Below are 13,457 nucleotides of genomic sequence, written 5' to 3' on the forward strand. Positions count from 1 at the left end.
ATACTTACATTAAGAGAAGAAAAAATTAATAATGGGAATTCTATGTTTGAAAATATATTAATATTTTGCTAGTTTGTACACTGTACGTACTACAGCAAATAGATGCGCTTTAATATGCTTTGTTGCTGACAAAATACATAATGCAACTTACATAATAAATTGACACTAGATTGTTGGATTTTTTTAAAAGTGTACATGAATAAGAATAATATAATAATCTTACTGACCGGTCATTGGCATAAGATGGTCAACCACCTATGCCAAAAAGCATGGGAAATGGGAACTCTGGAACTGAATATATGACATATAATATGGTTATACCATTTGTGTGTGGTAGTCGATGTAGACAAACCCCTAAAGGCTTTAACACGTACTATTTATCGGCCACAATAATCAGTACATCAGTTATCTCATACCAGAATACATAAGACTGTAATATAATACAAGTTTATGATAGAATTTATGAAAAGGAAGGAAAAAAATTATAAATAAATAATAGACATCAGGGAGTCTTTTTTCTTTAAACTGGTTCAGATTTGTTAAATTTGATTTCTTACTGGTAGTTTGTCTTCAGTGTAACTGAATGAATAGTAGTTGTTAAATGAGAAGTTTTTTTTTACTTTTATTAAAAACATACATAAATAAAAGAATAATTTAGACACACTAAATTTGTATGTTTAAGTCTGGTGTATAAAAAGCTCATCATGTGCTTTAATTACCATTTTAAGGCAGTTTACCTATGGCAGTTAACAGAAATGTTACTCTACTATGCAGTCAGCCTTGTACTTTGCTGTCTGCTTATGTTTGCAACTCTTGCTGCAGAATTCACAAGTTGTCTATTAGCCATTATTTAGCCACTATTTAGCCATTATTTCAAATTCACTGCACAGATTTTATGTTCTGCTCCATTTTTCCATTGACAGTAATAATCAGTGAAATAGCACTTGTTTTTTCCATGAATTGCACCATAATTTTTGGAGCTGAACTACACCTGTGTGTATTTATAAATATCAACCATGAACTTCGATTCAAGTCAAACTGTGGCAAAAAATAACAATAGTCAGTATTTTCTTGTCAATGATCATGACATAACTAGAAAGAATTGTCCCAGCATGCCAAATGGCAGCTGATGTCAACTAAGTCACTTAACCAGGCAAAAAATTGCAACTTGCCCAGAGCGTGCAGCCCCAGGATGCCAAAGGGCAGTTCGTTTGCATTAAACAATGTCACTTGACCAGGCAGAATGGCCCAAGCACATCAAAGGACAATTCTTTCATGTCAAAAGGCAAATGTGCTACATCCGGTGATAGGAGAGCAGCTAGGGCTGAATTCTTCTCCTTGTTCATTTGTGCAATCTTTGTCAGCTCTGCTGCTCTATTCTGGAATATAACACAGCTTGGATTATAATGCCCAGGATGATAAAACATGTAAAAAAATATCTGTTGGACTATACGACTGACAGGAAAAGCTATGCATTTTCCTTTAAGGATTTCTAACTGATATATAACAAAAGTTAAGATACTGATATTTCTAAATTAAAATTGGAAATCTTGACCCAGGACTGCATAAAAGATTTTCAACTTACATTTGATACAAGGTATCATAAATATCACATTTCACTCATTGAGGGGAAGGTGGAGAATTCTATAGAATTTTCTTCATAATATCTTGTTACCTGTTCTACATCAGAATCCCCAAATTTGTAATGTTGTAAATTGGCTGAATGACATAAGGGGTAGCATGTTTCCAGAAATGTTTGACGAAACAACTCCTTCATGTGCTCTGCATCTCGCTTAAAAATTGAAATAAAAAAAATGTCATATTTTTTTAAAGTCTGACAGAGGTGTATAGATGAAAAGTGTATTTTTTATGAAATTTTACACTTCCATAAGTTTCATTATAGACTTTTTAAATTCTATTTTTAATTCTATGAAATTTAATTCCATTTTTAATTCTATTAACAATAAAAGCATTCTAAATACAAATGGATATGGGATGTAAATTGCGCACCATGTGCCTATCAGTTTGAGTGTGTGCATGTTAGTTTGTTAGAACATAAAAAATACTTATAAGTAATAGTAGTTAAAATGTATCACAAGGATACACTAAGGCTTCGTTCACATGCAATGTCTATTTTCTATTTTCTATTTTCGGTATGTCTTATGATCACGGTCTGTGCACTGAATATCCCGCGGCGTAATTACTGGCAGCGCGAGCCAGTTACTATAAGTTACTATAAGTAACTGGCTCGCGCTGCCAGTAATTACGCGGTGGGATATTCAGTGCACAGACCGTGATCATAAGACATACCGAAAATAGAAAATAGAAAATAGAAAATAGACATTGCATGTGAATGAAGCCTAATACATAGGTTGCCTATTTGAAACATCAAATTAATTTCAAAATGAAATTTCCAGAAAACTAACCAAATACACGAAAAACAATTAGTTAAACATGGTAGGTCAGTCAAATAAAAAGAAAGAAACAAAAAGTGAACATACTTCAAATTAAAAAAATGAACGAGAAATTAGGAAATTACAGCATAATATTTATGCTGCATTTCTAAAGTACACTACCCAATGCAGTTTTCCATGACTAAAACATTAGTTACAGAACCATATCTACATGTTACAGCTACATCTATTGCAATTAACATATGATATTAGCAACAGCACAAGTGGCTACTTCCTACATGTGGTGATATAATTCTCCAGGTATGATTCTGAAGTAAAGTGGCAAGCAAAAAATGTGCATGTTATACGTTACACATTGATTCAAATTGCACCTTCATCTATTTATATATTTATATTAGTGTCTAGATAAGCAACCAAGATACATGCTGTTATAAAATAAAAATTTAAAAACTTATTGATAAATAAAACCGCTCATCACGCAAAGCAAAGCAATAATTATCAGTGAACTTTAAGTATGTTATATAGAGTATTATTTGATGTCTTTTGTAACAAAAGAATTACATGTTAGCACTCCATGATAAGTGGCATAATTATGTGTTACTTTCATCTACAGACTAAGAACTGTAAAACATTTAGTAAGCAATTAGTTGGCTACAGTGGTGTATTATTTACTAAGGTTGATATTGGCTCACTAGGAATAGAAAAACTTTTTTTTGTGAAATTGTTTCACGTTGACCTTGAAGAGTTGTCTTTTTTTTAAAACAACACTATCTTCTGAAAAATATACCGGTATACCAGTACATACCTTGTCTCCTCTCTTTGTGATTTTTAATTTTTCAATCCAAGAAGCCTGAATGAAATATGGAAAGTAGAACAATATTGTTAGAACCATTCAGGAAATTATATAGAAATCATTACTTTCCTTACACGCAAGGTAGAATTTGATTTTAAAACAAAGATATATCTCATCCCTGTGGCACATGAACTACTGTCAAGAATATACACATACATGAATAAACTCTTTTTAAAATATTATCCATTTAAATTGTGTCTGGCTGAGTCTGGCAATTATGAGTTTGGATTAAAAAGTTTTCAAAGCAATCATTAGGAATTTAATATAAAAACTGTTGTTGTAAAGTGTAACATGACAGAGTTAATAATTTTTAGTGACTTGGAAAATGGCCCTCTTTAGACTGTTGCAGCCTATTTCAAAAAGATGTCTGCTTTTCAATATAGGTAAACACTGCACATGACCATCAAGGTCACATCAGATCATTTTGAACAAGTTGATTCCAAATTTATTAAGAGGGATAACTGAATTAACAATCCCCTAATCTTAAATTTTACCATTCGACCCTTCACAACTGAGAGGAAGTAAAAGTCCCTGAATTAATTAAAGAACCATATTACAAAGGCCTGGGAAGATTTTTAATGCAGGTCACAGTGTATCATAATGATAATAAAAACTTGGAGCTGTATGTGAGGGTCCACACTATGATCTGTGTCTTCATCACCTCAGGGGTGTTGCAGAAGCCAACAGTAGTATTAAGTGAAATGCTATGGAATTAATGTGGATAATTTATGAGTTCCCAAAATTTGAAATTCAGTGGATTTTCTACATTCCACTGATAATCATTTATCCACACTGTCTTACTCTAAATACATCTAATATATCTGGTTGCTCCATCACAGAAGGAAATGACATCAGGAATGGGCTGTGGACCAGATCTGGAAAAAGAAGACGCATTACTCATTCATCAAAGCAGTTGGTATTTATACAAAAAAAGCAGAAAAAAAGACCAAACCATCTGATGTATGAAATATATGAAAGCCCCTCTAAATGAGAATGCTAAATTAATCATTGTTTAATGGCTTTTTCCTCATTTAATTGCATACATATTTCACAAAATGAGAACAAAATTGTAACATTCAAATTAATAATATCAATATGACAATTCAAATTTAATATAAAGACCAAGTTTCTTTTAAGTCCACAAGTGTGTGGTTGCATGCTCCTGCATGAATTTATGCTGTAAACACACATGCCATTTAGAGTAAAATATACAACTTTTAAAACTGGACTTGCATACAACCCACAAGCTGATATAATGACACTGTCAATAGTAACCGTAACTCACATTCTAAGTAATTTTGAAAATTTCTTAGCTGACAACAAGAAAATGAAAATAAAAAAAAAATGAAAAAAAAAGTACCTGTAGACTGCATATCTAATCTGTCTCTGAGTAAAGCATCTGCCAGGAATTGCCTATAGTAGGACAAGGACCCTAGGTGACACATACTGCCAATTAGCACATCTGGTAATGTACTGAAATATATATTCAACAATACAAATTAAAAATAGGATGAAAGCTGGCATTAAGCCTAGATGGCAGTTTTCCAAAATTGTTTGATTTATATAAACAGATATCTGAATATACAGTTCTTTCCTGAAAATAAAGTAAAAACACCAACTGCAAAACTGATTTGTTTTATCAACAGTGTCGTACAAGAATCTAAATTCTGTTGACACATACAAACAGCAAATAAGTCTAATCAGATATTTACAGTTTAAAGAAGTCTTACTCTAGTTGTTCTTTCTGCTCCTTGGTGGGTGCTGACAGTTTGACTGATAGCCTGGGCTGTCTGTTTTTGGACACTAAGGCTCGCCATTTATTGGTACTCTCTACAGAATATATATAGCCAAATGGTCATGAGTAATGAATTAATAATTTTAAAATATCTTCCTCTACTCTGTAAATCTAAAACGAATGTAAAAAACGAATTACTGCCATTGGAACTCAGTGATGATTTAATAAATCAACTGTGTTTGACCCTATATTCAAAAGAAATTACAATATACATTTCGAACACATGACATATCTGATAAATTGTGACAAACATTTACCTCTTCTGCTTACTGAGGGGTCTACTTCAATGCCTTTTTCATATGGTGTACCTCCATTTACATATAAGTCATATGTTCTAAAACAAAGAACACAAGAATTGAAATCTGAAGGGGACCATAATGTAAAACAAAACTAAGATATTTCCATATTTATTATTTCATGTTGGTATGTATTTGAATGTACAAGAGTTAAAACTATGAGATATTTTATTGCCAATACTATTGTCAATAGAATCAAAATAATGTTTACAGACAGCAATAATACACTTAATGAGTAATATTGTCTTTTAGTCAATTATATTAGAGCTGACAAAAGCTGGTTATGTCACATACTTATTAAGAGCTGGAGTACCATCTTCAGCAAACAGAGGCAGATGGGCCCATCCACAGCTGAACTCTCCAAGCTCACCAGTTTTCTACAAGTAATTTTCAAATCCATTATATTAAAATGTTCCACATAAGTAAAATATTCACTTTATATCATAAATACTACTCATATTCAAACGATTTCACACACACATGCAAGCATACACACCCCCACACACTGATAGTAAGTGTTGATAGAAAAGAGAATACAAATTATCTTTGCCTATAGGCTTGCTTATAGAATTGTGACCAAATGACTGAAATTAGTATGCCACAAGAAAAGAATATAAAAAATATCTGATCATTAATTTTTTCATCAAATAAATTATGCTGACTTATGCAAAGTGCAATGGCAATTTAGGAAAATGGCAGAGAGAGAGAGAGAGAGAGAGAGAGAGAGAGAGAGAGAGAAGGACTAACTCACCACTCTTTTATATCCTAAACATAACTCAAACAGTACACCTGGAAAGTAGATTTATTTATCCTAAGTATTAAATATAAAATCATGTGAACAAAATAATATTTTTATATTTGTTTTTATAATTTAGCATATCTTATCATTTTAACAAAAAATAAAAGATGTAAGAAACAACATGTTTGTCCATATTTTCATATGAACATAGTCACCTATATCTTTGTCTCCTTTGTTGTCGCGGACAAATATCTCTGCATAGTCTACACAAGGTAGGTTGTCAGTCAACTGAAAAGAAAAACTCAGTTACTGTAATTCAAGGTTCCAAAATCTTAACATGCAGGTAAAGTATAAAGCATTTAAAAGTAATTTTAATTAAAATTGCAAACACTGCACAAAAACCAAAAAAACAAACATTTTAAAATCTCACCTTTGTATGAAAAGACCAGTTTTTTAGTTCTTTGTCTGTACAAAATGACCTCACTGTCACTATGTTGCTAAGCACCTGTAAAAAGGAGGCCAGAAAAAGTTACATATTTATACCAATTCAGGGTATTAAAGAAATATGTTTCATAAATGCTAACCTACACAATTACATCATGTATATGTCTTCGTTTTTTGTGGGCTTGGTAAAAAAGAGTTAATGGGATCTGAAATATGGGGCCACTACAAGTCACCACACTGTATTCCTGTGTTATATTCATGTGCAACCCATTCAGCACCACCACAAAATACTAAATCACTTCATTTTTGAAAGCATATAGCATCTTTAACAACAGCAAAAGTCTTCAGATTTTTCTGAATTAATACCAGCATACAAGAAAAAATGTCATTCCATGCTTGACTAATTGCCCATAACTTTATTTCCATCTTCTGACCCAAACTCACCTTTGCCCCATCAAAGAGACACATTCTCACACAGTAGTTAATTACTTCTATACCTATAATGAAAGAGAGTTTACAGAAAATAAATGTGCAGTCTGTGCCAAATGCTTTAGAAGTTTTGGGTCTACCAGCCCTTCAGACAGAGTTAAAATAATCTTCTGACCTAAACAAAATCTAGTGTGCAGTAACTGAGCAAATTTAAAAAATAGATAAAGACCCAATTTTGTTTCTGCAGAGACAGTTTAATGTCACAGACTTTGTGTCATACAATATAAACTTTTTTCATAGCATTGAGGAAGCTAACAATACAACACTGATTTAGTATTGGTTTTCAGCAAAACATTATGTGAATTCAGTGTGACATTTTAATGATTACCTTTTTGAAAAAACTACCACTCACCTGTTCCTGCATGTGGAATTTGTCTAGCTGCCTGGAGTGTGACAATCTTTTGGAAGCGAACAGGACGGGGTCTGATCTAAAACATTTCAAGGTTTGTATGTGCAGTGTCTAGTATATATCAGGAGTGTCTGAGAAACATCACTCACAGGGGCGTAACCAGACCTTTAAAAATTGTACGCACAGATTTTTAAAATTCCCAGCAAAATGTAGACTAACGCAAGAGATGAAGGACAGCGTAATTACACCATATGTACCACACATCGCAGCTTAATTTCCATTAATAATAAAATCGTCATTTAGTCAGAAATATTCTCGCAATTAAAAAAGTTTCAATATTCTTATTACCCAGAACTGTATATTTATTTAAAAGGAGGCTAGCTTCGCATATGTGGAACCCCCTTCGAATAATCCTGGATCTACCTCTGAGTTGAACTAACATACGGTTTCATTCACCTTACATGTGGATGCATGGCTCCCAAAAACAACCAATTGCATGACACGACAGAGCTCTGATACATCTAAGTTTAATTATTTGTTTGTAAAAATTGCCCATGTCACCCTGACAGTTTGGAGGGGTGCTGGGTCAAGTCCGTGTCAAAATTCTTTGAAGCTTTGCAGGAAAAATTCTTCCTTTGTTTCTCTAGCTCCTTCTTAAACCTGGTGTCCAGATTTTATCTAGTGCCCCCAGGGTTGCAGGAGCTGCTCTTTTAAAATAACACTCGGGCAGATTTTTACCTGAGATAAATATCGCCAGATATTCTTAAGAAAGAGGGTACAGAAGAGTTGAGGGCCACTGAACCCTCCAATTAAGAGGTAAAGGAAGTTTCAGTTAGATGGACGATTAAGATAGGACTTGTTAAGGTTACAGGCATTGTTAACCTCATTTTGCAAGACGGGAGGGGGGGTCAGAACAATTGTGCTTATACAATTGATACAGATGATTTGTACATACAGGTGACTTTAATAAGCAGAGGATTTTCTTTTATATTCCGTGAAAAATACACTAAATTTATATAAAATAATATCATGGTTGGCCAAAAAATTGTACGCACAGTGCATCCGTGCGTATGCCTAGTTATGCCCATGACTCACACAACCTCATGTCTTAATATTAAGTCAAAACATTTTAAATTCATGGCTTAAACAATAACAAAGTTTTGATCCAGTTTTAAATTACATAAACAGCACTCACCTTATTGGTCACTGGGTTGAAAAACAGGTCCCTGAATGACAGATTAGAAGTACTCAGCTTTGGAATGAGATAGTTCTTCATGGTGTATTCATCCCCTACAATAAAATAATGTTCTTGATTACTGTACCCTGGGCCGTAAGAATATGTGATAATATAATATTTAATAAAAACTTAAAATATATTAGAATATAAGAATGCAAAACATGTTCTTAATTGTAGAACTGAACTAATATCAAAGGCTTGATTTCAAAAATGAGCAGCAGATTTAACCCCCGAAGAGTTACAAATATTAACATACCATCAGCATAAAGTTTTCCCAGTGTAGGAAGCCTGAATCCTGATGGCACAGCACCCATAGCATGCAATACATCAGTGGCACTAGTCTGTAGTAATGAAATGTGCACCATTATTCAAGATACAGGTTTGTCATATTCCAAAGTCAGATTTTTTCACACATATTCAGAATGAATACTTAGTTTCACAAAAGATTATCGTAATCGTATTGCGTAAAACACATTACTGTTACAAAAATTAGATGTTTTATTTCTGCATTGAGTTTACTGCTGTAGATCTAAAAAGCATAATTTTTGTCCTGATTGCTAGATCTTCTCTTGCCTATTTAAAACTACTTAACCATTTTAGGTACAACTATATCTTAATTCAATGCAATAAATAGTGTGATTTTACAAATTTTGTTTTTAAATTGTGCAAGACAGTCAAGACTGGCATGGAGGCTTTTTTTTTACCTCTTTAAGACTCTTTTTTATGCTGCTCCACAACTTTTTGCCACTGAAAAAAGGAATCAAACATTTAGAAAAATGTGTTATTTATAAAGAATCTAAAAACCAAACTTAATGATTTATTTTACCCACATGATAAGCATTTTATTTTAATATTCAATATACTTGTATTCTGATAAACAATTACCACAGTACAAAAATACCATGTCTGTGTTCATTTTGTTATTTTTATTTTATTAATTTTTTTCTTTTGTATTCAACACTTCATTTCATTTTTACCTTCTTGGGGTTTTAGTGTCTTCTTTTTCATCATCTTCATTTTCCTCCTCAACTGGTAACAAATACAAAAATAAACAAATTTTTTAAACTGATTCAAAAACATCTTCAAGTTCTAAGACCACATCCTTTTATATAAAATAAAGTAATTTTAAAAATGACCAGATTGGTTACTACAAATAAATAGCATCATTAATAAATAACACCAGAATAAAAGGGCAGTTAGAAACAATGTTACAATAATATTATCTAGAATTTATAAAAGTGAAAATAGTGTAAGCCCTTACCATCCTGTGACTGTATGGCCTTGTATCTACTATGTTCCTGAAAACATTTTTTGAGATAAGCTTTAAACCATAACTAGAAACTTTATAATAACAAAGTAAAAATAATTTAAACATGTCATGCTACAGATAAGCTTTGATCATACTGCATACAATTAAAAGGACAGAAGGTGATGAGTGTATCCAATGGCTTGTCTTTAGCAGAATTTTTGTTTGATCTGAATAGTGCAAACACTTATCTTCAAATCAAAATTAATCAAAAAGAAATCATTGGTCATATGGTACAAAAAAACAAAACAAACAAACATAAAAAAAAAACAAAAAAAAAACTGAATATTTTTCTTAAGTGTTACTTAAAAAGAAAAAGTATATATCACAGGTGCAGAGAATCAATAACTGAAAAATTTGACAATAAATTCTGAAACTGGAAATAGTTCATTTCTTTTACCTTGAGATATGTACTTGGTACAAGACCCTTGTTCCCCTCGGAGTCTTCACATTCCCACCAGCCATCTTCTCTGTTAAACAAGTAGAATATCTTGAGCTATCAAATCTATATCTCAAGCTATTGAATCTATGTGTCAAGCTATCAAATCTATATTTCAGGCCATCAAATTTATATGTCAAGCTATTAAATGTAGAAGTATCCTAAAAGAGAAAAATGTCATAATTCTCCAGTAAAAAAACTTTCATTAAATCACCAATTACATTTTCTTTGGGCTTAAAACAAATAGTTTAAGTCATTTATAAAAATGTGTAAATGTAAGTAAATAAGAGCCTACTACCTTGCAGTAAACTCACACTCTTGCTTTCCATGTTCTTACCTGATTAATATAAGAGTGAGGATATCTCCATGTTTAAAGCTAAGGTCTTCTTCTTGTTCCCCTTCAAAATCACACAGTGCTTCGTATTGAACTATCTATAGTAGGGAAAAAGGAGATAATAATAGTTTTCTAACTTTTCAGTAAAGGTAAGGTATAAAATGTTTGGAACAGTCTATTTGTGAAAATAGGCCAAAACAAGTAGGAGATCTGCAAGTCAATCACTATTTTGAAACACAATACTGTTAATTTTGCATCACATAATATGTGATTATATTAGTTATAGTATAAATACAGAAGAAAAAAAATTGTAATTTGCCTTTTAGGTTTATTGTATTTACAGAAATTGACATTTAATTAATATCTAATGAATCCTACATTAAACATACCCTTGGTGTGGATGCTTCACTTTCTGCATCCTCCTCCTGTTCTTCCTCCTCCTCATCTTCTTCTTCATCTTCATCATCTTCATCATCTTCTTCATCTTCATCATCCTCTTCTCCTATTTCCTCTTCTTCATCCTCTTCCTCTTCTTCGACATCCTCTTCATCCTCTTCAATTTCCTCCTCTTCCCCTTCTTCATCTTCTACAATTAATTCAAGATATAATTTTTATTTCTTTAGTGAGTTAGTGACTGTCATTTTTTATAAATAATCAATCAATAAAAGAGAAAAACATAACAGATAACATTAACCACAAATATTCACTAGTAGGTATTGAATTTTTTACCAATGAGAAAATATGTTTATATGTTAGTGTGAGCTTAGAAACAACATTTACCCTCTTCCTCTTCTTCTACTGCTTCTTCTTCCTGTTCATCTTCCTCCCCCTGATCATCAGTCTCTGTTATTTCTCCCTTCTTCATCTTGTGGAGGTAGTCCTCTTCTACTTCATCTGGTTCTAGCTTTGATACCATGCCTTCGAGTTTGTCCTGCATATGACATTTTTGAATTGTTACTTAGATCAGGTAAAATGACTTACTACATTCATGAATTTAAAATGGTTTTTGTCCATAAATGGCTCTTTTTTTCTCAATTTGAAATCCATATCCTTACCTTCCATTCCTTAAGTCTAGACAACTCAGCTTCTTTTTTAGTTTCAAAGTCATTAACCTTTGGATCACCTTCCTGTAAAAAAAGTATATGTACATACTCTAAATGCATGCTGATTAGCAAAAAAGTACAACTTTTCTCGTTTTACATATACTCTGTAGTATTGTTGGGATATCAAATCTTTAAAATAAGATTATCCTTTTGAATATAATCTAATATGCATGTTTCAGCAGATAAAATTGGATGTGCTGATAAATACAACTTGCTTTTAGTACTTTTCTGGGGCCTTGAAAGATTTCAATTTGATTAGAGAACATGTACAATTCTTTCATTGCATAAAAGAGAGAAAAGTTTTTAATATTTCTTTTTCAGAAACATACCTTTTTGAGATCATCTGCTCTTTTGAGCAAGGCTTCAACCCCTTCTTTTGTTTCTATACACCTCTTATGCAAACTTTTCAACTTTTTTGGTCTATCTGGTATTGTTGAATCTTCTAAACTAGCAGTACACTCCTTTATTAGCCCATCAATCTGAAAATTAACAAAAAGAAAAAAGATTAACTAGTTTTACCCATGAAAATTTTTCATCATATCCATTGCATCATAATATAAATCATATTTTGGAGTATACTCATAAGACATACTTTACAAAAAACAATTAACCCTAATAAGCTGCCTCTATTCTCCACTAGCTCTTTAAATAAAAATAATAAAAATATATCTTAGAAAGTTCATGCTACCAGTAGTGTACTGTACCAGTAACTGGTGTGTTCACACAAGATTCTAATTGGACAATATGTACTTCTTTGAGCACTTTACAGGAAGTAACAAATTCTTTGTGTTTTATAAAAGAGTAGTGACTCTGGCCTCGAGCTACAGGTAGTTTTAAACTGGAATTGTATGCAAGTCTGTAAGGGATTTTCAGCTAACAGGTATCTCCAGGGAATTGGAACACTTCGAAGTTGAGGGTGTAAGGCTCTATTCCCATAGATTTTAGATCGATCTATCCCCGCGGGGAGTCTCACTAGATTACTTTCAGATAATCCGACTTAAATGTCCGTCCCGCCTACTACAAGCTGTAAGGGGGTTATTAACTTTCGTGTCCGCCCGGCTGACAGCTATTTAGCGTGAACCCCCAGGGAGTTAGGTCGATCTAAAGTAGGTCGATCTAATCTATGGAAATGGGGTGTAAGAAGCATCAAATTGGCCAGCATCGAAGAACTGATAACCATACTTTTCTTACAAAATGTATTTGTCTTCAGACACTGTATCTCAGAAATGCAGCTGTTTATGTGTTTCACACTTTACCCGCTAACTTGACATTGTCTTGCAATTTGCATGTAGCGAAGTAGTTTTATCACAATATTTTAATTACCTTCTTCTTTAACGAGTCACCTTCTTGCTGCACTGCAGCTAGAGGTCCCTTCTTTCCAAATAATGGCATGATGACTTCATAACTTCATCAAAGCTTCATTATTTTCTTAATCAAACACCAAATAACCGTCAATCATTCCGGAATTTCATTTTGTCCACCATATTTGTAAACAATATCTGTTGCCGTATGACTGCGAGTATAAGGCTTAAAAATGTCATATTTGATTCTAATTAAATATAAAAAATGGCATTAAAACACTAAAATCTATTTGAGAAAGATATTCCATTTAAACACAATCACTGAAACTGTTTTGAATGTTTGTAGTTGTTAAAATAA

At 32.5% G+C, this 13,457-nt stretch overlaps 1 protein-coding gene across 1 annotated transcript; it reads right to left on the reverse strand.

The window, feature by feature from the left end:
• Positions 1-611: 611 nt before the first annotated feature.
• On the reverse strand, positions 612-13,329 carry LOC106181136 (nephrocystin-1-like). Its single transcript, XM_087006065.1, has 25 exons — positions 13,122-13,329; positions 12,128-12,277; positions 11,751-11,822; positions 11,476-11,626; positions 11,085-11,281; positions 10,699-10,793; positions 10,323-10,392; positions 9,878-9,914; positions 9,594-9,645; positions 9,321-9,363; positions 8,873-8,957; positions 8,575-8,669; positions 7,383-7,458; positions 6,986-7,038; positions 6,528-6,602; positions 6,313-6,385; positions 6,110-6,147; positions 5,653-5,735; positions 5,320-5,396; positions 4,998-5,097; positions 4,628-4,740; positions 4,069-4,142; positions 3,220-3,264; positions 1,676-1,792; positions 612-1,379 (listed from the first exon to the last, which is right to left on the reverse strand). The coding sequence occupies exons 1-25, from the start codon at positions 13,188-13,190 to the stop codon at positions 1,227-1,229; spliced, it is 2,193 nt and encodes a 730-aa protein (XP_086862191.1). The 5' UTR covers positions 13,191-13,329; the 3' UTR covers positions 612-1,226.
• Positions 13,330-13,457: the final 128 nt, after the last annotated feature.

Source organism: Lingula anatina, chromosome 2 (genome assembly GCF_051362555.1).
Source record: "Lingula anatina isolate TDL-2025a chromosome 2, LinAna3.0, whole genome shotgun sequence".
Lineage (NCBI taxonomy): Eukaryota > Metazoa > Brachiopoda > Lingulata > Lingulida > Lingulidae > Lingula > Lingula anatina.

What these genes read in the sequence shown, in the direction of transcription:
- LOC106181136 (XM_087006065.1), bottom strand. Translation starts at nt 13,190, where the DNA reads ATGCCATTATTTGGAAAGAAGGGACCTCTAGCTGCAGTGCAGCAAGAA. An exon ending in GGGAAAACTTTATGCTGATG is followed by an intron (nt 8,670 to 8,872) that starts GTATGTTAATAT and finishes ATTTTATTGTAG; the next exon opens with GGGATGAATACACCATGAAG. An exon ending in GGTACTCCAGCTCTTAATAA is followed by an intron (nt 5,397 to 5,652) that starts GTATGTGACATA and finishes TCTTTGTTTTAG; the next exon opens with AACATATGACTTATATGTAA.